The sequence below is a fragment of the Vulpes vulpes genome, chromosome 12 (assembly GCF_048418805.1).
Source record: "Vulpes vulpes isolate BD-2025 chromosome 12, VulVul3, whole genome shotgun sequence".
NCBI lineage: Eukaryota > Metazoa > Chordata > Mammalia > Carnivora > Canidae > Vulpes > Vulpes vulpes.
Window position 1 is genome coordinate 60,185,213 of NC_132791.1, and position 25,312 is coordinate 60,210,524.

The window sequence follows — 25,312 nt, forward strand, 5'->3', positions numbered from 1 at the left end:
GAAAGCCTACTTTAAGACATTTCAAATAATGCCTCATACACAGCATTAAATGTACGTTCAATGAAAAAAAAAAAAAAAAGCCAAAGTAGAATTCCCAGCATTGTAGTATTTTTTTTCTAGGCAGAGACAGCAGTGCTCTTCGTTAGCCTGCCAACATGTTCTCTCTAATTTGAGATTCCAGCCTACAAGATGGGCAGACGCTCATACTAGTAGATATTCTTCCAGTTATTAACAGTGTGTTCACACTGCCCTGTGTGTCCTGAAAGCCATATCAAGCTAGCAGGTAGATCCCTCCAACAAAGGTGACATGAGAGGAGAGAAGAGCCATGGTCAGATAGTGACCGCAATCTTGGGATCTGCAGTGAACGAACCGTCCTCCCCTCGGAGCCTGTTTTCCCTGCTTGTCAGAAGCACCTTTTCCTCTGGGATCACCTAGAATGTAAACAACAGGAGAAGAGGTGGTGGGGAACAGTGCTTCACATGTAGATGCTTTGTAAAAAATATTTATTGCCTCCTCCCCAGCCCCCAAACCCATCTTCGTAAATTTTTCTTTTATTTCCTTTATGTAATGACTGTGCTTGTAAGTGCATTTTGAGTAGAAGTTATTTTGAAGGATTGATCCTGTATACCTCATGCATTCAGGGATCAGGCAATTCATTTTTGCTTTCAATTGAATTGCTAATTTATAATAAGTAAGTGGAAATTTGCATCTTTATAATCTCCTGTTCCAGAGGATACTTGCTACATCTGTATTACCGTGTCTACCTATGTATGGATGGCTGGCATTTACACTGTTGCTATTATGGCCCAGTTTTTTTGTTTTTGTTTTTTTAGCTAGGCTTTTTTTTTTTTTTTTTTAGATTTTTTTAAAATTTAAATTCAATTTGCTGACATATACATTATAACACCCAGTGCTCATAGAGCATGACTGTTTTTACCCCCCAAAATCTTTTTTATTGGTTCTGTCTTGTAGAATATTTACGTGCAAACTGTGACTTACACATATCTACCAAGTTTCTGTTTTACAACATGCTGTATCGTAAAACTAGACTAACCTCATTCACTGGGATTAAACATTAAACACCACAGTTTGTTGTACAGATCAAAACGCGTACAACAAACCTGATTTGGAGTTGGATCATTTGAGTTGTGAAGACACAAGTCAAAATGAGTTCCCAGTCTTCTGGGGAAACAAAGTGCCTCGTTACTACTTTGTGAAGCCAACTGCATTGAAGTAGTATCCTTTCCCTGTATTTCCTTTATATTAGGCGCCTCACAGCCTGAAGATCTGATGCTTTTCAAAGGAAACTAATCTATTTGTATTACTGGGAGAGTGTGAGATACAGAATAGCACATTGGCAAAGACAGTTTTGCGTCTGGCACCAAGGAAGTCCATATTAAAAGTCATGGGCCACTTGTTGAGGACCCAGGATGCACGCACACACTTCCAGTAACGCTGACTTGCAGTTAGTACCAGTTACCGGTACCAGCACTGCTTCTGGTAGCACGCTACCCAAAAGGTGGGTGAAATAATCCACACCCAGGAAGGATCACAACAGGCCACCATCACAAGAGTTTTCCACTATTCCTTGTCATGAATGTGTAACATGAGATTTGCATTGCTGAGCAATAAGGGAAATAATTTTATATCTCCTTGAAATCAATTTCTGGTGATCACACATGCAGATTGAAAACCATGGCTTTAAGATTTACATTCAGCAAATAAAATTTACGTTCCCTGAAAGGCAAAGAAGGCTGTCATTTCATGCTTCCTAACCTTCATTGTCTATTTCCCTTCGGTACACCCACGCAGCCCAGGACGCACACACGTACGTGCCCATTATGGAGAGATAGCTTTCTGCTCTGTCAACTTTGTTTTATAAAAGCTCTGTTTTCTTTATTGCCTTTATCTATTACATCTGTAAAATTTATTTAAGCAATGACAAATCTGTCTTTGGGGCCCCAGAGTCTGGGAGAATAACCACTGGCAGGCCCATTGGGAGGAGATTTGTTGGATATGACTGTTCATTAAATTGCAAGGAGTAGTGGGAGAGGCCAACGGTCCGGATCTACCGTGGCTGGGCGGTTATGGTCTGTGTTTAGAGCTTCTACATCAGGTGAGCGACAAATGTAGCTCATCAATTGCTTTTGTAATAGTTCAATAAAAGTGGATGGCTTTTGCAATCCTAGAGGAAGGTTCTGGGTTTCTCTAACTTGTCAGAGTACTTAATTCACAAAAATTTCCAATAAAAATAGAACTCAAAAACCACATTGTTTACATTTATATTATTACCAGTTATTGTAAAATTGGAAAGAATCCACTGAGATGCGCTCCTTTGCTTGGGAGGAATCGGATTCAGGTGACAAATAATCATCGGCATTGCAATTTCACTTCTTTTGATTTTGTACATAAAATAACACAGGGGCTTCTATACGCTTCTACTCATTTCAATATTTCATTTGCCTTGGGGGGAAAAAAAACATTTATTGAGCATCTGCTCTTTGCCAGGCACTTTGAAAGACTGGTGCTGAGTCACCTACAGAGGTTGACAGGTGACAATCCAGCATTCTGAATGTCATTTAAGTCCTGTGGTAGAAATATCTGCGGGAGCAGTCAGGCATTCCTCAAGGCGTCCTGCAGTTCTGTGCACCAGGACTCAGGCTCTAAAGATTAAGGTGGGCTAGTTTCTCCCTGTAAAAGGCAGTAGGAAAGCATGAAGCCAGAAGTAACCTGTTGTGTGCAGGGTACATCTAAAGTCACTTTGAGTTATTGTGAGGTGGGGGAGAGGGGAGTGGTGACAGTGGAAAAGTAACCATGGCCCGACTGTGGACAGTGGTCTGGATGAAGAGGAGGGGATGGAGCTAGGAAGTTTAGTGGGAGTCAAAACAGTCACAGCTTGGTGACCAATTAGGTGTGAGTGTTTAAACGGAAGGAGAGATCTGGGATTGCAGATTGTGACTCCTTTGAAACAACAGCTAAAATGCTATAAGTTAGAAGTGTAGTCTATAGTGAGTTCTAGAATTATCCCTCAGTTTTGCACTTCAGATAACTTCTAAGCACCCAAACATAAATATGGAAGGGTTTCCAGGTTCCCTGCTTTCTCTAGACCCTACTAATTCTTTCATGTCATCTTATGGGAAAGAAGAATGGCATTTCATCAAATGAAGGTTTATCACCATTGGTGTGCTGGTAAATTGTTAACAACTGGCTCTGTTGCGGGGGGGTGGGGGAGGTGGTGGCGGGAAACCCTGATTTGTCATATTTGCTGCTGTCTGTGGTGTATATATTCTCACCGTGGTCGATTGCAAACTTCCAGTGTGCGATCACTGAAGGTGGGGCCGGGAAGATACGCCTCAAAGAAACTAACCTATTTGTTTTACTGGGAGAGTGTGAGATACAGAAAAGCACATCCACAGCACAGAACCCCAAGCATACCAGTGCTCTCCACCTAGACGGCCTCGCTGAGCTCGTGGGCTGCCACGCACACACATGCAGCTCCCTCACGAAACTGTTATTTATAAACTTAGGTTTAGGTGACCTCACACATTGCACGTAGGAGCATGGTATCAGAAGTCAGATGGCTTGTGTTCTAATCTCTTGACTCTAACAACTCAGGGCAAGTCTGTCAGATAAACTATCGTGGGGTCAATGTGCTCATCGGTAAAAGAGTAATAATCAAAGAACCTGGCCTGTAGGTGGTGAAAAGTAAATGAGATCATCTGGATCATCTATGCCATGATGGTATTCTCGTGGCCTGCAGAAAACAAAGCCAACCGTATTCCTTCTCTTTATTTTCTGTCTTCACCCCCCACACCACCCCCAGGGACGGTAACACAAATGTTGACCTACCTGTTGTGGAAAATATATTAGTTTTGAATCTCCTTCTTTGAAGCTTTCGAGGGGACCTCCTATACCACTCTATCAGGATTTATTCTGTCTTGAGTTCAGTTTGTCCATAGGCTTAAACATTTTCATGGATGCCTGTTTTGTTGCGGGTTCCTTCTTTGGTGACTCAAGACTTAACCCTTTGAAATTGGTCCTTATGACTTGCATACCGTAGTTGGGTTTTCTCCGCTTCTTTTCCAAACTTATTTCTGGGCTGAAAGAAGTAGGAATACTCAAGGAAGTTCTTTTATATGAACAGGTTACACGTTCAGTGTTTTCTTCACTAGTCCACACAACTTCTTTAGATTTGATTGCACATGATATTTATGAGTTACATTTGCTTTGGCTGTACATTCTTATTGAATTAGAACGTTCTAATTTTCCTTGATATTGAAGTTGAGTTGAACGGAATGGCACCAGAAAACGTAGTCCTTTGTGGCAAGACACTTTATCAGGTCTGAAAGCACAGTTTACCCTCTTAACTACCACCTTTTCAGAAAGCTTATCAAATCTAGCATTACATTCATGTACCTTGGAGTTGGTATGCCGTCAAACACACAAATGAAGCAGTTTAATTGAAAAAGTGGCTTTCTGTTCACTTATTTGGAAAAGTATGTCCTAATTTATGTGTACTAATTCAGATTCTGGGAGGTACTAAATAAAACAGCATAATCAGTCTCTTAGCTAAATGTAGGATTTTTGTGGCTGAAGATTTCTCAAGCAAAAAAGCTGAGTGAAAAGCTAAGCCTGTTGGGGTTTTTTTGTGCTTTTCTTCCTCCTGTATCCAAGAAAAAGGATTTCCAAAAAAAATTCCTCCTTCACAGTGTTTAGTTTGTAGCCCGTTGTTCAACACTTTCAACAGGTGTTGGGGGGACTCTTGGTGTGTGGCTTACCTATGTGGTCACCTACTGCCCAGGTCTGCTGGGAAGCAGACTGCATGCTCTGGGGCTTCACTCCTGCCTGGCCGCCGCCTTATCTCTCCCCTCCCCTGGGAGGCCTGTTTGTCTAAGAAGGGATAATGATTTGTCTGGTTTTTCTTTCAAAGGACACTGGAAAGCTTTTGGACCTAGTAATTCTGCATCCCTTTCAGCATGCTGCATTCTTCAAATGAAGCCTGTGTGGCTTTGTGTCCTCTCCCTGCCCAGGCCACGCAGTCTATTGCTGGCCACTCACAAACACAGCTACTAGTTTCAGCTGAAAAAAGATCTTTGGTTATTTCAGGCAGAGGACCTCAGAAGGAAATAATATGTTTCAATCTTATTTCTCCAGCTCCCCGCCATCCCACCCCCCCGCCATGTACTAATCCCCACAGATATTTGCCATGAAAAAAAAAATAGCTGAATGCACCATATGCCAACTCACGAGTGTTACCATTGTGCGATCAAACATTCCTTGTTCATGGTGGTATTCAATTCAGCAGCCCAGGGACCGTGATGGGTATGAATCAGATTTTTGTCTGTGTGTGTGTGTGTGTGTGTGTGTGTGTGTGTGAGAGAGAGAGAGAGAGAGAGAGAGAGAGAATTTAACTCTTGAGAGAATTACAAGGCAACCTGGAAAAGATGTTGAAATGTTTAGTCAGGTCTTCTTTCATTGAAAAGAGGTGTATAAAACACACCCTGATGATGAGCACCAATTAACAGTGCATTACTTTCTGGAAGAGACTTCAAGCTGGCTGCCCTGCAGGTCAGAGTCAATAAAAGACTGAGTTACTCACAATAGCCTTTCTCTCTCGCTGAAGCCTTGGACTTAACCCTAACTTCATCAGACCAGAGAAGAAGAGAATCATGCAAACAATAGGAGTCTTGGAGGTTGAGTTGGGCCTAATGCTCAGAGGCCGTAAAAGCTGTCAGGAGCTTGATTGATTGGCTCTCACGCCTGAGTCCCCAGTGCAAAGCACTAATGTTCCAGCCTCTTCGGAGAGGGTTGATGTGCCACCTGGGGTCAGAACTTATCAGCCTGCAGGGCTAATGTTTCAGATGAGGCCAAAGTGCAGTCAATAATTTATACGGAAATTTGTGCTTAAGAGTTGCAAGGAAAGCCAAGTTTTGACTTGAATTCCTGTCGGTTCAGAAGAGAAGTCCAGGTCAGCTTTGGATCTCCCTGCCATCATTGTTGCGGGTGTTAATAACATTTAAGATGAACTTTAATTGCAGAAGAGCTTTGGAGCCGCCGTGGAAGGTGTATTTATTTGGCAGTTACATGGAGCCAGGTTTCAGGAGCTTCAGAATTGAGAAGTAAAATGGGGGTGGGGGCTGGGGAGTGAAACACCAGGTGTTTGGATTTGTTAAAAAACAAAAGTAAATCACCTGTAGAACGTAATAACTAGGTTGGGTTAAATCATGGTGACTTTGGAAACTATTAAGTGTCCATGGGGAGCATTGGCTTACAGGCTCTGAAACTGAGGTTCATGGTCCTGACAGCTTGGAGAGAAACGATGGGGAATATTGCGGACCAGAAGATGCACAAGTATCAAGAGAGCAATGCCTTGAAGACTCGATCCCTTCTGCAGAGCAGCGTCACCCTAAGTTAGCTTGGTGGCTGCATGTGGCTGTATGCGTGTGTGTGTAGAACATCTCTGCGCCCACATAAACACATGTATTTATACACACGGCATATAGAAATAGACAGCAAAGCGGTGACACCGAGCAAGACTGGTCAATCAATAACCAGCCAAGTTTTGTTCTGCTCTAGCAAAACGATGACTTGGTCCAGTAAGTGCTAACAAAGGCCCCTTTCCCTCGCTCTGCGCTCGGAGAGCACTATTAGTCACGCTTCATTAGGCTTGTTTACAGAAAAGAGCTGGTCTCTAAGCACATTATTGAAATACTTGTAACTCTGCTGGGCCTTTTTCTTCCCTGAAAGATAGGGACTTGGGATTGGGGGTGGAGGGAGGTACCTCTGACCATTGTGGAGAAATCTCGGCTGTTCAGATGGTAATTGGAAAGATGAGTTGGCCTTTAATGCTCTCTCCGCATCCCCAGAGCCTTGCTGTGGGGGCTTATTCCTGTGGGCCAGGTACTGGGGACCTTTAGTTTTGCCTTTTGTCATTTAGACAGTTGCCAGGCATTCTGTTTCGGTGGCTGTTCCTGCAAACTGGGGGTGAGGTCTCCTTACTCCATTACCATACTGGACGCTTTAGGGCCTTAGAACTGCATGTCTCATCTGGTAGTGGTCTGGAGTGTGGGGAGGGAGGAGGAGGAGGAGGAGATGTTTGCTTTCAACAGTGGGGATGTCAGGAAGGAGAACTTGATGTTGGTTGAAATGGGTGGTAGGCGTAGAAATAACATAAGCCCTTCAGGTTGGAACTCGCAGCTCGTGAGATTCTACAAGACAGATGTGCCGTGTGCACGACAGCCTGGTCACCAGGACTCCGGGATGATTTGGGTGGATGCCCGTGTCCGAGGGTGCTTCACCTGGATGAAGTGCAGTGTGGATGGCTGCTGGCTGTTCTCTCCGTGCGCAACTCCTAGTATTTTGGCATCTCCCTCCATTCTTCAGCTTGTTGACCTGGGTTCCAGGGGACTTTTGAAGACGAGGAAGCCAAAGTGGCTCTTTTGTGCCAGTGCATGTGTTCCATGCTTTACAGAAATCACACCAGATGATCTGATACCTGGATTGTCCCTGTTTTATAGATGAGAAAACCGAGGGGCAGAGAGAGTTTAGTTCAAGCTGAAGCCCCAGCTGCAGAGCGGGCTGGGAGCCAGGTGGGCCTGTCTCCAGAGACATCTTTTCAGGCGCTTGGGATGCTGCACTGGGATTACTGAACACTCTTACTCTGTCTTCCCCATCTAGTCTTCAAAATAAAATTGGCTGCAGAGTGAGCTTGATTGGAGTTAATTCCTTCAGCTTTCCTTATTACAGTCTGAACCGGAGCCATAATTGTGTGGCCTCACTAGGAGAGTGTGCGAGCTCCCTCCCCCACTGCCTGCAGGGCTTGTTGGCCTCCAGGTGAGAATAGGGAACTGTTCAATGACAGGCACCTCACTCACCCCACTGCCTTTAATTGTGAGGGTGCTGACTTTGGTTCCTCTGACAGGCACATCCCTGGTTTCCTTTATGGATTTGTAGAGTAGCTGACTTTTAGGTGACACACAAAATGTGCCCCTCTGTGTGCCATAGACATGCAGAGCCTTCCTGTGTACACACATGCACATACACACAGTTCCCTGGATTTCAGCCGCTGTTGTAAATTGCTATTTTAAATTTCAGCAAGTGGAATAATAGCAGAGTGATCATCTCCAGTAAATGCTGTTGGTCTTTGTAAAGAACGGCTTGTTCAGAGGATTTATGATTTATGGGGGACACAGCTGGTGGCCAGCAAAGCTGTAGGAATGTGTGCTCTCCTGGGCCGTCGAGAGCTGGAGATGAAAAAGGCCCAGAGCTGGCACAAAAGCAAATAAGCGCTCTGACTTTAAATAAAGCATCATAATTTATATGAAGCCTGGCTCTTGGGTCCCAGTGAGATGCATGCATCAGTGGCGGCTTTTTGATGTGAGCATAATTGTCATTTGGTTCCCACTGTCTCCCTGTATCTCAAGGACTGGGGATGGTAGGAAATTACTTGAAAACACAGTCCTGTAACCTAGAGTTGTATTACACATATTTTGACAAGCAGTTCACTAGCATCTAAACCTGAAACTCGGCTAATCACCCACCCAGATTGACCCACTAGAGGTTTGTGAGCCAGGCCAGGAGAAAGGTACCTCCCTATTACTTTCCTGGAATCCGCTCCCTTTCCCCAAAGTATATGAGGTTTTTCATTCTTAGGTTTTATTTCTCTGGAATGTTGGAATTTCATTCAGCTCAGCGATTGCTTGGCCTCCGCAGTGCCCCTCCCTACCCTGCTCCTGCCTGGGAGGGGTTTGGGGGGGGTAGCACTGGGCAAGAAACATATTGCTGTCTGTACCTGGCATTGCAGTACAAGTACCCAGTCAGTGACTTTTCAAATTCAGAGCATCTTGCACCCTTCTTCCCGCTTTCGGCTTCAGAACACTCTCTTCTAGGGGCAGTGGTGTAGAGCTGGGCCTGTTGCCTGCAGGATAGTTTGATTTTTGTCTGGTCTTGCTGTTCTCTTTACCTGTCTCTGAAGGGGAACCAACGACCCTGTGGAGATCCCCGCTGTAGAAGCTGTAAGCAGAAAAGATGCCATGGTTAATATTAAGCACAGGAAACGAAAGGCCTGCATTCTTTCAGCTGCTTATCTTTGGTGGCAGGCGGGTCTGACAGTGGGATTGTGTTGAGACTGTGTCCCTTCCGTTCTGGGTGAGGTTGGGGTGGGGAGCATCCTCGCTATGCATTGTGGGCCTGGGTCCCTTGTACACAGCTGCCTCCTAAAATAACACTTGTAAAGGAACAGCATATTAGGAGGTAATAGGATAAGAATCGTATTGTGACCATGGCTCAGAGTAAGCCTACTTCAAGAAATACTTGTGAGATAACTTTCCCAAACTTTTGAATGCTTTTATTATGTTCAGAAAGGGAAAAAAAAAGATGATCTCCTAATGAGCTAATAATTAAAGCTCGTGAGGCTGGAGTAGGGGAGATGAGGCTGTTTTGTTACAGTTGGCACTGAACCCCTGGTCTTTCCATGAAGAAAGGGAGGAGGAGGGATGAAAAATCCTGCTTCTCCAGTGAGGAAATTGTGCCTTAAAAAAGGAGAGGGTTTGAGGAACTAAAAATCATTCATCTGAACTCATCAGTTTTCAGAGAGATGAATGCATGCCTGCAAAGGAGGAGGAGAAAAATCCAGGCTTCAAACTTCGCACCAGAAAACTGAGTGGTGCCATAGCTTATCTCTGTGCCAGCCAGCCTCAAGGCATTACTTACTGGAAAGTTTGATCAAAGACAAGAAACCTCTTTATACAAGTGTATACCTACATACATCGACTCCGTATGTGTACATGGTCACTTTATGCATTGAAACTCTTCCAAATGCCTGTCTCAAGACTCTGTGGGGTTTTTTTCTGTCCTTCATCTTTTATCTTTTACTTGAGCTTATCACTTCATTTTACTGTGTGTTGGCTGAGCCTTGATAGACCACAGGCTGAAGAGCATCCCCTTGGGGTTGCAGGGATAGCTTCTGATGCAGCCTGGCTGAGTGTGACTTAGCTGGGGTGGGGTGAGGGGACAAGCCTGAGTTCCCAACATTGTCACCTGAAACTTGTCCTCCTGTCTATCCCCAGGTGGGGACGGAGGACTCCCTGCACCTCTGCAAAATCCTGGTGTGAGTGGTTGTATTGTATATATATATTTAAAGAGTAGCCTCAAAAAAAAATAAAATAAAGAGCCTCAAGCAGCAAGGATAATGTTTCCTTAGGATGCCTGTGTCTGCCTAACTTGAAATCAAGTGCTTTTTGTTCTCATCATGTTTAAATTACTTTGTAAAAGGTCTCCCTGTGATTTTTTTTTCCCATTATGCTTTTGGTTCCCTGAGATGTCTATAATGACACTTAGACCATCTTATAATTAAGAATTAAGAAACTTAATGAAACTTATGTACTCATTTTTTTTTTTAAAGGAAAATGTCTCTGAAATGAACATTAAGTTCTAGTGATCTGGTTTGATTTGGTATATTTCTTAAAGTTCTGTCTTGGGCTATCAGACTTTTCATTAATACTTAAACTTGTATAACGCTTGGTCAGTGAAAATCTTGTCATTAGCCGCATATGCAGTGCAGGCTCCCATGCAAATGTGTAGGACAGCACTTCAGTATTGCTTGAGGTGCCTTACAAAAGCCTTATTTCTTCTCCCTCTTCTTACCCACAAGACTTTTTAACAGGTCATTGTATTTTCTAAAAGTGGGAAAGGATAATGTTACTAGGGAAGCAAGAAAAGAAAAGCAGCAAGAGCCTCTTTTAGCTGACCAGTCAACTGGATATTGACCACCTGTCTTCATGGGAAAGAAATAGATGGCAGTGAATAAGCGAGAGTCTAGTTTTCCAAGAAGCTCAATGATTTTCCCAAATCAATACAGCTCATCAGGCCTCAGAACAAAGGCTGCGGGGGAGGTGACAGTGATGGAAGTGGCTCTGTGTTCTTTTGTGTATTAAACCATAAGGCCCATGGGGAAACAAGGTTTCTTTAGCTATGTTTTTTCCCCCCTCCTCCCCTTTTAGGGTTTATTCAGTGTATTAAGGGAGGGGAAACCTTTCAGTTTTGTTTTGTTTTTTTAATAAAATTTCCATAGATGGTATCCCAGTGATCAAATGTACTTTTGAAAGAGATAAGTAAGCTCAGTCAAAGAAGAATGCCGTCTTTTAAAATGTAGATTAGAACAACACCATTTTGCCATTGCTTTTTGTTCTCTGGTGTTCCGATTAGCCAGTGGATCTCCTGTGGCTATACCTTTATTTATGGATTGGGTTTGGACGAACCGAAAAGCAGTATCTCCTTGTTCAGATGAACCTCTGGCAAATGGAGAATCATTACCGTCCTCCCCTCAGCGAACCTTGTTCCTGATGCCCTGAAAATAACACCAGACCCTAAAAGGAATGCTGAATTGTCGTCGGAGAGGTTATAATTAACGTAGATAGAGCGGTGCCAACATATTCCAGCCGCCAACAGGGAACATCTATCCAAACCAGCAATTTTTATCCTGTCAGTTCTTTAATCTTTAAGCTCACTGTGCTTTCATAAAGTAGTACATTAACACCAGAGCAGTGTGTGTCTGGGGTTTATGACTGGGGTGGCGGCACACTAGGGCATAAAGTGTTTCATTACACTCCCCTTTGTTGCTGCTGCCCTATCTCCCATGCTCCATTGCCATACACTATTTGTTCAGATAAAGCCCAGTGTTCAGAGTGACTAATCGCAGCGTTGTGTTCCAGATGGTTTGATTACAGGATGTGGTTAAAGTGACTCTTCAAACATTCAGCTCCGCAGTAGGGCTCTTAAAAAAAAAAAAAAAAAAAAAAAAAACCTGCATTTTCTGGTCATGTGACTATACTTTTCTTGTCCTTAGTGCTCCATAGATACTTGGCATGGAGAATAGGAAAGTCCCTCTGCTCTTTAGCTGTCAGAGATTTCATTGGCAGCCTCAGTCATAAATTAAACATCTCCTTTCCTCCCCCCAAGAATTAGAAACTCAACTTTGTCCTTTGAAGAAAGAACTTTCTGAAGGTTAGATGCTTTGAAGGCAGAAAAAGGAACAAGTGTACTATACAAGACTCAGTCTTTTTAAAGAAGGTACTAGGGTTGGATACAATGAAACCACAAAAATAAAATGTTGGGGGAGGGAGGTGGAGTACAAAGGAATGGTGATAAATCATACCTGGTACAATAGTCATGTTGCATAAAGATATAAGTAATAGGATACCTGAAATTCATGAACATTATCCTGGACTCGTGAAACCAGCGTAATGTGGCCTTTTTATTGTCACTAATGATTCCCCTAGAAAAAATATATAAAAGGAAAGAAATGTGTAAACTTAAAAAAAAAAAAAAGGGTTGTGGCATAACTGGGTTACATTTCGGTGCTATTAGAGTGAGGTTTCTGTTTTCTGCATGAGTGCACGCCAAGTCCATCCAGATGTGGTAGTCTGAATAGGAGTTCAAAAAAAAAAACGACGTCTGATTCCAAATTTGGCATTTGCAATGCTTGGCAGAGACTTCTGTCCCAGGGATGAGGTACTTTAAAGACTCTGAAACAGTCTTTAAACTGTAATACAAACAGAGTTATGCTGATCCGCTGGGAAATCAGGCATTTGCCCAGTTCTTGAGGAAACATCTTCACGAATACCAGAAACAGTAATTCATAAACCATATTTATAACATCTTTGGAGTACAGTCTTTCCACAGAGAATTTCTATCATCTGTATGTTAGTGGGAGATGATGCTTATTGAAAAAGTATGGTAACCGTGAAAAGAAGGATTCAAATCTAGATTCCCTTCTGTCACCATGTCATTATGCCCAGGTGTTGAGCGAGCTCTCTCTGTCGGCTGGGTCCTGTGCTCCCAGGTACGGTGGGTACAGACCCTGCTCCTGTGTTTGGGGAGTGTGTTCTGGTTGGAAGAGAGGCAGACTGTGTCTGTGAGAGGAGTAGGATGTCAAGGGACTGTGCATTTAGGTTAAGACAGGTTCGGTGGCCTTCAAATGTGGGAAGAGTGTATTTGCTGCTTTCCTAATAGTCTGAGTTTGGTATTCCTTTGGTGGGTTTTCCTTGTCATTCTGGGTCCCAGATGAAGGACACTCTGCCATCCTCTGGTGGTCTTCATGGTTGCCCTAGTCTGTCCCAGCCAGCCAGAAAGAGGAGGAAATGAGAAGGACATACGGGGTGGGGGTAGGGATTGTTGTGGGCCAGACATAGCCAGTCACTCACTTAGCTGTCCTAGACCTGAGTGTGCCACAGACCCGTGTCTGACTGGGCGGGAGGCTAAGAAGGGTCTAGCTATGGACTCGGAGGGCAGTGTGGATTCTGGTGAGCATCCACTGGTCAGATGACTGTGGGTATAGAGTTCCGTGGGGGACTCAGAAGGGAGGTAACTGCTTTTTGATGTGCGTGCACCACCAGTGGGTGAGTGGAGAGCATTCAGAGAAGAGAACATTTGCCTTTGTCTCTCTTTGGTGCTGATTCTTTAGGAACTTGAACTCTCCTTGGAGATTTGGAATCGAACATCGTCCGGGGATTAAAATTGTGGCATAAACAGTGGTTGAAGAAACTCACATAGGCTGGAGGGGGAAAAAGGAGAGTGAGCTGGGGGTGAAAATGTTACCATGGCCATTGCCGTTGCCTGGGTGAAAGGCCGTTGGCTGGACTTTAGGTAGACTTTCTCTGCAGGGTATCAGAAGGTACCAGCAGGAGCCAAGGTATTCAGAGACAGATTTAAATTGATAACCAGGAACAACTTTTTACCAAGGTGGCTGGAAAATAATGGGGCAATCCTGGGTGCTGTTGAGCCCCTATCACTGATGAAGAGGAGAAAGAAGGAACATACCAGTACTAAGGGTCTTGCACCCATTGGCTTCTTCATCTCCTAGCTCTTGTATCCTTGGGGCTCTGATCCACTTAAGTTCTCTCAGCCTTTGGTACCTTGTGACCTTGAGATTTCTACTTATGTTGTCAATTTGCCTTACGACTGACTCTGATTCCCAAAGTAAGTCTCTGGTTGCCTCAGCTTTAGATGCCCATCACTGGACACATCAGATGAGGCCAGGGTTAGGATTACTGGCTTAGGAGCCTAGTCACCTAAAACTACCCTCTGAGCAGGGACTGTGGGCAAGGTAAACCCCGGGAAAATCTCATCCAGGGTCTAGTTTGATGGATCAAGGAGCCTGCTCTCTAGGTATGGATAATCCATAATCTATACTTCCCTTTCTGGATTACAGGTATGCCTATGTTGGTTCTGTTAGAAGTTTGCAGGCTCTTGCAGAATAGACTTTGGATGGAGGTCTCGCTAGAATGTGGCTGATCCCATAGCACCAAATAAGTATCTAGTGTATATAACCTAAAGATACACAATAAATGCTTAATGGGCCTGATCGTCTCTCTGGGAGCACTTAACTGCTAAGTATTGACAAGAGCAAATAATAGTTAGAACCCTGTGACTGTGGAATCCTTACGAGATCTCAGGGCTCTTTTGGCTTGAGTTAAGGTAACAGGCTTAGGTCACAGAACACAGAGAACGTTCTTCTAAGTGTCCTGTAGATAATACATGTTTTATGGGGCAGTAGCTTAGATTCTTAGATCAGTATCTAATTCAGAGCCTTAATATAAATAGGAAAACCCTGTGTGGTGAGCTCACACAAATCATCCATTGCTGTCTTCAGCTGTATTTGTAATTGGCAACAATCTTCAGATGTTTCTCAAATATAAAACGTTACGGGGCAGCACGGGTGGCTCAGCGGTTTAGCGCCGCCTTCGGCCCAGGGCGTGATCCTGGAGACCCGGGATCGAGTCCCACATCAGGCGCCCTGCATGGGGCCTGCTTCTCCCTCTGCCTGTGTCTCTGCCTCTCTCACGAGTAAATAAGTAAAATCTTTGGGAAAAAGAAAACGTTACCGGGCAGGCATTACCAGCATTTTGAGAAACAGCATCCTCATGAGTGGAAAAGGAGGACAGTAAACGTAGAGGGATCCTGGAGACTATAAAGATGAAAAAGGCTGGCGTAGAGCGTCCCCAGCACCTGGTTCACGGGCTAGGCGGTTGGAAGAATAAGTGTGCATTAAAAGAAATATTAAGTCCTTTCGTAATAAATGTGTATTTATTTCCATCGTACATAAGATAAACGAGAAACACAACTGTGCCCAGATTTATGACATTCAAAGTAGAACTTTTAAAGGACTCATTTCCATTTTGGTGAGTTAAAGAGTGGAGTCCACTTGACGTGCCCCCGTGGTTGGGTTACAGTGCATTCAAGATGCTGAGACTTGAGCAAAAGGAGAAACCGTTTGCATGTTTGGAGCTAAACCGCCACCCTTCTTGGCCCCGCACAATGGGATGTTGTGTAAACACAGACTTCCTTACAAAGAAACAATACACTTTGTAGTTTATATGAGCAGCATTCCTGAAGCCTTCCTTCCAGTGTGGCTGTGTCGCCATGGGTGTGCGTGTGTGTGTATTCGCACGTGAATCCTGAGCAGACAGAAATACTCTTGTGGCAGAAAGAAAAATAGACACGAGCACGCGTATTCCATCAGCCCGGCCTGACGGAGGCCCGTCAGCATCTCCCCGGGAGCAGAGCGTTTGGGTTGAGCTTTCTCAAATGCCGAGGGCTGCTGGAAAAACCAGGCTGGCTGGCTGGCCGGCGAGGCCCCGCTGGAAGGTGTGAATGGACTCGGTGGGTCCCCCCCCCCCCGCCCCGAGTGCCAGTGCAGATAACGGGGGACCTCGCGGCATCACCGGGGCGCGCACACGGGGTCTGCCCGCGTGGCTTCTAGAAGCCGCATCCGGCGGGGCGTGCCTGCTGCAGCGCGAGCTCAGCCTTTGTGACGGCTCCCGGCGGCCGACTGCCGGCGCGGGCGGCCCCCGCGTCTCCCGGGGTGCTGCGTGGGGCCCCGCGCCCGGAGCAGCCCCGAGCAGCCCCGAGCATCCCCGAGCAGCCCCGAGGCCCCGCCGCCGCCGCCGCCGCCGAGCCCTCATCCCGGGCCGCGGCCGCCCCGGGCCCAGCCAATCAGACGCGAGCGTCCGCGGCAGGTGCCGGCCAATGGGCGGCCCGCGCTCGCTGGAAACGCGAGCCCCTTAGGGGAAAAGCAATAACAAAAGCCTTTCACTGCAGACAAATGTTAAGTGTCTGTGCAGACTTTTCCTGTTTTTAATTTTATTACTGCAAGAATGGAGGGTTTGTTGTTTCTTTCATGTTTCCTTTCAAGCAATTTTAATTATACATTTGTGCTACATCAGGGACTCTGGAACGCGGTGATTCAGCCTATTGCGTCGAAAGCTCAAATGCAGTAACCTTCTGGCGATACAGATATATTCCTGCACTGTAAATATAGCTGACATGCTGAAGAATTTTAAGCAGCTGCAAAGGTCTTTGACACCACACACAGGGCCCCAGAGAGCACATGATGAGAAAACCAGCTCCATCTTCCCCTTCGCCTCCCCGCCCACCCCCTCCCTTTTCCTGGAGGGATGTGCTCATAAAGAATGCTTTCCTCCAATTGTTCTGTCTTGTGCAAATTTTGACCAAATGCCTAATTACCATTGATTCTCATCTCAATATGAATTTTTATACTCAGTGGTTTCAGGATTTTTTTCTTTCCCTGAGGGAATCAGAATGGAATCAACCCGTGATTTGAGGAAATGCTTGCTTTGCTTCGTTCCCGTCCCCTTTCCTACCCCCCCCCACGCCCCCCCCCCATTGCTACAGTGAGTAAATTCAGCTGTCACCTAATAGCAACAGAGACCATATGGGAAACAATTTTCAAATCTCTTCCTGAGACTTTTGGAAGAAAGCCTGCCTTCCCCACTACCTGAGTCCCAACCATTCAGATATTTTCCCCTGCTGTTAAAAGGCTCCCAGGACAATTAGTCTTACCTTGTGAGGTGTCCCTTACCATAGAGGAGTGCAACACAGGTTTTCCTCTGCAATTCAAAATGGCAGTGAGCGAGTGAGCAAACCAGCTAGAAGTAGACTTTGAGTAATGTCCCTTGGTGTTTCCAAGATGGAACGGGTTGTAGGTACAGAAAGGAAAACAAAGGCTCGTTTAAGTGTTTCCTTTATTTACCCTAATGTTTTAGGTATGTCTCACAATCCTAGGTCCTTTTATTATACATTTAATTTTAAGGAGTGATTAAAAAAATATACAGCGCTGGTCCTCTGGAGAAATAAAGAGGACGTTCTATTTTGTTTTCCAGTGACATTTGGTACACTAAGTGCACTTAAGTTTAGTAATTCACAGATGCAGTGCTAAATTAAATTGTCTGTCTGCAAAGCAGTTGGGAAAAGCAGAATGGCTTGCAGGAAACAAGTGTGTTGGTTTTGAGATTTTTCTTCTAATCCTCTGTGGCAAATGCTTACTAAAGTTGATTCTAAAGATAACCCCAAGAGCAAACCTATTGTGCACATTTATTTTCTTAAGAGGGCTATTTTAGGAGTCCTTAATATGAAACAAGACCAAACAGTGAAACAGATACCATACCGTGGCTGATTTCTTGTCTCACAAAGCCAGAGAGGGGAGGATTAGGAAAGAGAAATTATAGCTGATTGTCTGCTATCTGGACTCTAACCCCCTCACACTCCCCTTCTACATGTATTTTTGTGCACCCACATAATCTTTTCCTAAATAAAAATCACCATTTTATATTGTTGAATTGGAAACAAAGCCGATGCCTTTCAGTCACCTTCTGGTTTAAGCACTGGTAACTGGCGCTTAGTTTTTGTTGGCTGCTTGCCAAACGAGAGCAATTATGTGTAATAATAGAAAAATTAAGAGGTGAGTGTTGCTGTTTTACAGCAGGACATGGCAAAAACCATTTCCTTCTGTCAGCAGTATCTTGATTACACTCACACACAGTTTTACCCTTTTGTACCGCATGCGCACAGGCATTACACACGCGCGCGCGCACACACACACACACACACACACACTTTCCTGTGGGTTTTCACTTGAGGTCACTGAAACCAGAAAGAGGAAGAATGCAAACCACAGCTTTTGAAAGCAAATGAGAGCAGAACTTTGCTGGTAAAATCATGATCATCATCATCTTCATCATTTGGAAATAGAGGAATCAGTGCTAACCATGGACCTCCTTCATTCCCCGTTCCTGCAGGTGTTCTAGTGGTCAATGTCACGTGGCGGAACAAAACTTACGTAGGGACCCTACTGGACTGCACCAAGCACGACTGGGCCCCTCCCAGGTAGGCACAGGGCCTTTTATTTCAGGCTCTGTTTTCTCTCTTCCTTCCCCTTCCCCTCTCCTTTCCCCCATCCTCTCTTTGCAAAGAAACCTGAGAGATAGATTAATAATGCATAAAAGTCTGCCTGTAATTGAAACCAGGCAAAAAGAGAAACGGGCAATTCAGGATTGCACACAGTGAAATGCAGATGCAGGATTTCTTTTCTGTCACCGAGAGCTCTCCTCCCTGCCCCGTCTCCCTCACTCCTTTGTTTTCTGTCTCTTAAAATGGGAATTGGAACTGGATTTGAACGAGCTATCCGAGCCTTTTTTCTTTGGTGTTCTAAAGCATATACACCCTCCCTAGCCTGTTCTTTCACAGGGATTGAAATAGCGGAAGAAGAGGGTGTGTTCTCCCTCTCTGGGCCCAGCCCTCAAGCTGCTGGGGGTGTTGGCCACCCTTGCCTGCATTGTGTGGCTTTGGTGTTTTCACCGGCTCTCTTGGGAGTGCTCATTTTGACATGTGTCGCTTGCTCTTCCCTAGGTTCTGTGAGTCACCGACCAGTGACCTGGAGATGCGAGGGGGCCGGGGCCGAGGGAAGAGAGCCAGGTCTGCCGCGGCGGCTCCGGGCTCAGAGGCCAGCTTCACCGAGTCCAGGGGGCTGCAGAACAAGAACAGAGGGGGTGCCAATGGGAAGGGGCGGCGGGGCAGCCTCAACGCCAGTGGGCGCAGGACACCCCCAAACTGTGCCGCTGAGGACGTCAAAGCCAGCCCCTCCTCCACCAACAAAAGGAAAAACAAGCCCCCGATGGAGCTGGACCTGAATTCCAGCTCCGAGGACAATAAGCCCGGGAAGCGGGTCCGCACAAATTCCAGAAGCACTCCCACCACTCCTCAAGGGAAGCCGGAGACTACTTTTTTGGACCAAGGCTGCTCCTCTCCAGTGTTAATCGACTGCCCCCACCCCAACTGCAACAAAAAGTACAAGCACATTAACGGCCTGCGGTACCACCAGGCTCACGCACACTTGGACCCAGAGAACAAGCTGGAGTTCGAGCCCGACAGCGAGGACAAGATCTCGGACTGCGAGGAGGCTCTGAGTCACGTGGCGCTCGAGTGCGGTGAGCCCAGCACCAGCCTCTCGGCTTACGAGCAGGTGAAGGCGCCCGCATCGCCCGGCCCCGGGCACCCCCCGGGCACCCCCAAGGGGAAGAGAGAGCTGATGAGCAACGGTCCGGGCTCTGTCCTCGGCTCAAAAGCGGGGAAGAACTCGGGCAAGAAGAAAGGCCTCCACAGTGAGCTGAACAACCTCCCGGTGATCTCCAACATGACCACCACCCTGGACAGCTGCTCCGCGCCCGACGGCGGCCTGGCCGCAGAGATGCCTAAGCTGGAGGCAGAAGGCTTGATCGACAAGAAGAACGCGGGCGACAAAGAAAAGGGCAAGAAAGCCAACAACTGCAAAATGGACAAAAACCTCTCCAAGCTTAAAACTGCCCGGCCCATTGCCCCCGCCCCGGCCCCTGCGCCCGCCCCTCCGCAGCTGATTGCCATCCCCACTGCCACCTTTACGAGCACCACCACGGGGACCATCCCCGGACTGCCCTCCCTCACCACGACCGTCGTGCAGGCCACACCAAAGAGCCCTCCATTGAAACCCATTCAGCCAAAGCCCACGATCATGGGAGAGCCCATCACCGTGAACCCCGCCCTTGTGTCCCTCAAAGACAAAAAGAAGAAGGAGAAGCGGAAGCTGAAGGACAAAGAGGGGAAAGAGTCGGGGAGCCCCAAGCTGGATGCCAAGCTGGGCAAACTCGAGGACGCCAAGGGGGCTGGCAAAGATTTATCTGGGCATTTTTTAAAGGACCATCTCAGCAAGAGTGAAGGGCTGGCCAACGGGCTGTCGGAGTCCCAGGAGAGCCGGATGGCCAGCATCAAAGCCGAGGCTGACAAGGTTTACACCTTCACGGACAACGCCCCCAGCCCCTCCATAGGCAGCGCCTCAAGGATGGAATGTAGCACTTTGGTGAACGGCCAGGCGCCCCTGGCCCCGCTGCACGTGCTCACCCAGAACGGCGCAGAGGGGTCCGCGGCCAAGACCAGCAGCCCCGCCTATTCGGACATCTCCGATGCTGCAGACGATGGCGGTTCCGACAGCCGGTCGGAGGGCATGAGGTCCAAGGCCAGTTCCCCGTCGGACATCGTTTCCAGTAAGGATGGTGTTGTCAAAGGGCATCCTTCGGCTCCAGCACAATCATCTCAGATGAAAGAGTCCCATTCACCCTACTACCATGGCTACGATCCCTACTATTCTCCGAGTTACATGCACCCCGGGCAGGTGGGAGTCCCTGCAGCTGGGAACGGCGCCAGCGCGCAGGCGATGAAGATCAAGAAGGAGTCTGAGGAGGACCCGGACAAGAAAGACAAGGTGGAGCAGCTCGATGCCAAGAAAGTGGACCATACCTCAGCACCCTTACAGCCTCAGCACCAGTCAGTGATCACACAGAGACACCCTGCCCTGGCGCAGTCACTTTACTACGGCCAGTACGCCTATGGGCTCTATATGGACCAGAAGTCCCTGATGGCCACCAGCCCTGCCTATAGACAGCAGTACGAGAAGTACTATGAGGATCAGAGGCTGGCAGAGCAGAAACTGGCCCAGGCTGGCAGAGGAGATTGCGACAGGAAAAACGAGCTCCCCTTGAAAGAGCTGGGCAAGGAGGACAGTAAACAGAAAAACCTGCCGTCTGCCACAATCTCAAAAGCTCCCTCTACCCCGGAGCCTAACAAAACCCATTCTAAACTAGGGCCGCCAGTGCCTAATAAAACTGAGGAGACAGGTAAATCACAGCTTCTCCCCAGTCACCAGCAGCAGCTTCAGGCCGACAGCTTCAAAGCTAAGCAGATGGAAAACCACCAGCTTATTAAGGAGGCTGTAGAAATGAAATCTGTCATGGACTCTATGAAGCAGACAGGTGTAGATCCAACCTCGAGATTTAAACAAGTAAGATTGTGGAGCGTGGCCCCCACAGGGAGAGAGCAAGTCTGAGACTTGGATGTGTCTGGGCTTGATCTGGTTAGACGTCTTCGCAGGAAATAAGCCAGGGGCTCCTTAGGGTTGATCCCCTCTCCTCCTAAAAAATATCTGACAAGGTTCCCTCAGGAGTTATTTCATACCTCTCAAGCGTCGCGGTCCTCACTATTGCCTTGTCGCGTTGTGTGGTAACAGGGACTTCAGATGTGTGCTTGGCAGACCGGTGTTCTGTGCCGTTCACTCACTGTGAATCTGATGAGGTCCCCCGGTTTCTTAACTGAGTCCAGAGTGAGGGAACTCTGGTGGCTGCTGAGATCCTGAGTCTGGGTCTCTACAACATTTGTTCTGTTACATCCCCAAATTTCTCCTGGCACCTCCAAGGGATATTATTAAGGCTGGGCCCTTCAGTCCACATTTCCCATCTTTCGTCTCTTTCATAACTTGGGGCCCAGCCATCTTCCACACGGTGTCCAAGATGCCTAGATGTTAAGAGCCCCAAAGTAGGGCTCGGTGCCCATCGCCTGTGAGGCAAAGTGTGGAGTATGGCGGGGGTGTCTGGGTGCATGGGCCTCCCCTAGTCCTCCCGGAACCCCCTGGCCAGCCAGCCTGAGGTTCCATGGGCCGGCACCTGAAAACCAGCCACTGTGAAATCACACGTGTGCTGGCACTTCCTGTCCTAGCGCACACGTCCTGACTCACTATGGTCTCTTGAGAGTTAAGAGTTAACGCTGGAGGTTTCTGGCATCCCGACCCCTCTCTCCACCCGGATGCTTTTGTCCCTGGGGAATCAGAGTCACAGAATCCTGTCTTCATGCTCATTACTGCCCAGAAGTTAAGATGTAGGCCCAAGGTTGAATGTTCTCTCAGGACCTAAATATACCCAGTGGGTTTTTGTCATGATTGGGATGGGGGTTGCAGAGGCCTTGCCCCACTTGTGGAGGCCTGAACCAGGCCGTAGCTTCAAAGGGCGTTAGAACCGTACGCTTTGGGGCGCGGGGTGGGGGCGGTTAGAGATGCCTTTGTTTTCTAAGAGAAAAGCTATAACGTGTGCTATTAATTTGAAATTTTGTTTTGATTAAGATGTCTGCACAGGAGACATGAGCCCGTGTATTAAGCCTCAGCTGTTGTAGGTGAAGAAAATATGTTAGGAAACCAAGAGTTTCCCCCACTAACTGATGTTAATTGATATGATGATGATTTAAATTTACTATGAGCCAGCCCGAGTTGGGAGTTTTTAAAATTCTTTTTGCCTGTGTGAGATAGTAAAGGGAAAATGAGTTTTCGATTAAATTATGTCTGAGCGTGCTGTTTAATGTTGAAGGATCCCACGAAGGGCCCAGCTCCATCCTGGGCAATGGTGCGACCCTTATGTTCCTGGAGCTTTTAAAAGCTTTGGTTTTGTCTTGTGTAAAAGAGATTAATAATGATGCCTACCGCAGACGTCATGACTTGGGGAAAGAGGGAGGTAATGCTCTTGCACAGTGCAAACCCAGAAATACATGTTAACTTAGTATTAGAAGTAAGAGTAATAATGCTGTCATGGTGATTAATGGGTTTTGCTTCAAAATGGAAATTTTAAAACAAATCTCCCCCCCTTTTCTTTTCTTTTCTTTCTTTCTTTTGTTCCCTCAAAATCAGGATCCAGATTCAAGGACATGGCATCATTACGTATACCAGCCCAAGTACCTGGATCAGCAAAAGTCAGAAGAGCTTGATAGGGAAAAGAAATTAAAAGAGGATAGTCCTAGGAAGACCCCCACTAAGGAGGGTGGCGTGCCCAGCCTTCCTGTATCACTAACAAGCATTAAAGAAGAGCCCAAGGAGGCCAAGCGTCCTGACTCTCAGTCTCTGGAGGAGAACAAGCTGAAAAATGATGATGGAAAGACGCCTATGAACTGGAAGGACTCTCGGGGAGCGAGAGTGGCGGTGTCCTCGCCCATGAGTCAGCATCAGTCCTACATACAGTACTTGCATGCTTATCCTTACCCACAGATGTATGACCCCAGCCACCCTGCATACCGGGCTGTCTCTCCCGTCCTAATGCACAGTTACCCTGGTACGTGTTGCGGGTTCTCGCTATATTGGAGGGAACAGGCTGCGTGCAAATATTAGCTGTTTGAAAAACTCAGGATAAATGAGACGCTTCAACAGTAACCTTTGTTTCGCTTGTTTTTAGTTTGCTTCAGTTCCCCAAGGTGAAACTTATTTCATATGAGGTTTTTTGGGGGGGTTGGGTTTTGTTTTGTTTTTGTTTAAATAAAATGTCAAGCGTCCTCAGCTCTCGTTTGTGTAGACTCTGATGGTCTGCTCTAGCTGTTAGACTGACACATACTTTATTGCCTATGAAAATATTCTAAGCACTTACTGTCATAATCATTATAGTTCCTATTCCTTTCACTTAAGTGGACACATAAATGTATGAAATGGCTGTAAGCTCAATTCTGTTTATAACCTCCGTTCATCAGGATGAATTAACTGGGAGAAGAAAATCGGAGAGCCTACCTACAGTTTAACGATGATGTAGCCCACTCTTAATATAATCCCCTATTTTAAGATCTCCGACTCTTATCCCAAGTTCATGTAACCCAGATGATGTTATTTTTTGTTTTTGTTTTTAAGGATGTAGCCCATAACTTGATGTGGCATTTGTTGTGTATCTGCAGGGGCCTATCTCTCTCCAGGATTTCATTATCCTGTTTATGGGAAGATGTCAGGGAGAGAAGAGGCTGAGAAAGTCAGTAGCAGCCCTAGCATCAACACGAAAACAACGACGGAATCGAAAGCCCTGGACTTGCTACAGCAGCATGCCAACCAGTACCGCAGCAAGTCTCCCGCCGTAAGCCTCCTTTTGTTGTTACTTAAAAGTACCATGTTTTGGGGGGGCGAGGAAAGGGGACAAGCTAGGAAACGGTCTTGAAATATAAATGGTTTTCAAACCCAGCTGTGATTTCAAGATGCTGTTTTATCTTCACACATAAAGAATGGGGAATGTTCAAAAGTGAGATGCTTTCACATGGGGCGGGGCGGGGGGGGTGTTGTCAGAAGTATGTGTGCAGTGCTCACGAGCTTTTCTTTTGCAAGAGGCACTGTACCCTTGACTCCCCAGGAGGGTGCTTGTTAGGTGGACATTTAAATTCATAGGAACCAACTTTCGGTGCAGAGGATTTTTGACGCCTGACCTATTGTTACACTGGTCTGCCAGGGTGATCACGTTAGAGTCTTTGGCCTTGACCCATTGTCCTGTCCCTGGAACTTCCCGAAGCCCTGCAAACAAGTGGCTTTGTGAAAGACAGCTCCACCCTCACTACTCTCCACCCTCACTACTCCCCCGCAGCTCCCCCGCCAAGGAAAAGGGAAAAGGGAATCTGCTAGTTCCAGAGGCTGTTGTGAAAAGAGACAAAGGATGTGGTAGTTCTTGCCTAGAAAAGGGAAGTGTGGCATAGAATGTAGGATCTGTGCTGTCAATGAGCCGACCAGAGACTCTAGAAGCGAGGAGAGATGATTTAGGAGTCTATTTCTTTGGGTACTCCTTCTAGTGCAAAGATTTTTTTTTTTTCAAGTGAGAACAAAGAACTTTCGGCTGGCGGAGTTCTGGTGGGCAGAAATGTACGGGAAAGACGGTCCTTGACTAAACTGTTATTTGGCAGAACTGAGAGCTTTTTTATGCGCCTTCAAAAACGGACAGGTTCTGGAACACTTCCAGAGGCAGAGGGCAGCAATTTCCTGTTCTCGGTATTGACATACAGTGCCGACACGTGTATTTTCAACAGACTAAAACAGAGACAGGCGTATTTAACTTTATGAGATAGGTTCTCCCCACCAAATGTACGTAAAAGAAGGATAATTCGAAAACTTGACTTAAATGTCCACAACTCCTCCGCCCCGACCCCCCACCCCGCCTTGATCCCATTATGAAAGTTGTTTCTGGGAAGAGATTGGGCAAATTCTAACCTTGCGAGTACGAGCGAGAACCAAGAGCAGTCCCCTTACTGCCGTAGTTCGAGGAAAACCTACCTTGATGCCGCTTGGTTTGCTCGTGGGTGGGAGCCTTGCTTCAGTGGTGGCTCAGTTCCTGCCTGGTTTGGAAATTGTCCTCAGTTAATAAGGAATGTGAA

General features: G+C 46.5%; 1 protein-coding gene and 1 long non-coding RNA gene across 7 annotated transcripts in view; one reads left to right on the top strand and one right to left on the bottom strand.

Moving 5' to 3' along the window:
• Positions 1-25,312, top strand: part of ZNF608 (zinc finger protein 608) — a 110,399-nt gene that overhangs the window by 80,817 nt on the left and 4,270 nt on the right. For all 6 annotated transcript variants that reach the window (XM_025995012.2, XM_072728675.1, XM_072728676.1 and 3 more), the window contains 4 exons: positions 18,097-18,184; positions 18,707-21,167; positions 22,836-23,253; positions 23,861-24,033. In XM_025995012.2, coding sequence (XP_025850797.1) covers positions 18,097-18,184; positions 18,707-21,167; positions 22,836-23,253; positions 23,861-24,033 — 3,140 coding nt within the window. The remainder of the gene's footprint in view (positions 1-18,096; positions 18,185-18,706; positions 21,168-22,835; positions 23,254-23,860; positions 24,034-25,312) is intronic.
• On the bottom strand, positions 112-25,244 carry LOC140594593 (uncharacterized). Its single transcript, XR_011995594.1, has 3 exons — positions 25,212-25,244; positions 8,793-9,013; positions 112-432 (listed from the first exon to the last, which is right to left on the bottom strand). It is a non-coding gene; the product is annotated as an uncharacterized lncRNA (long non-coding RNA).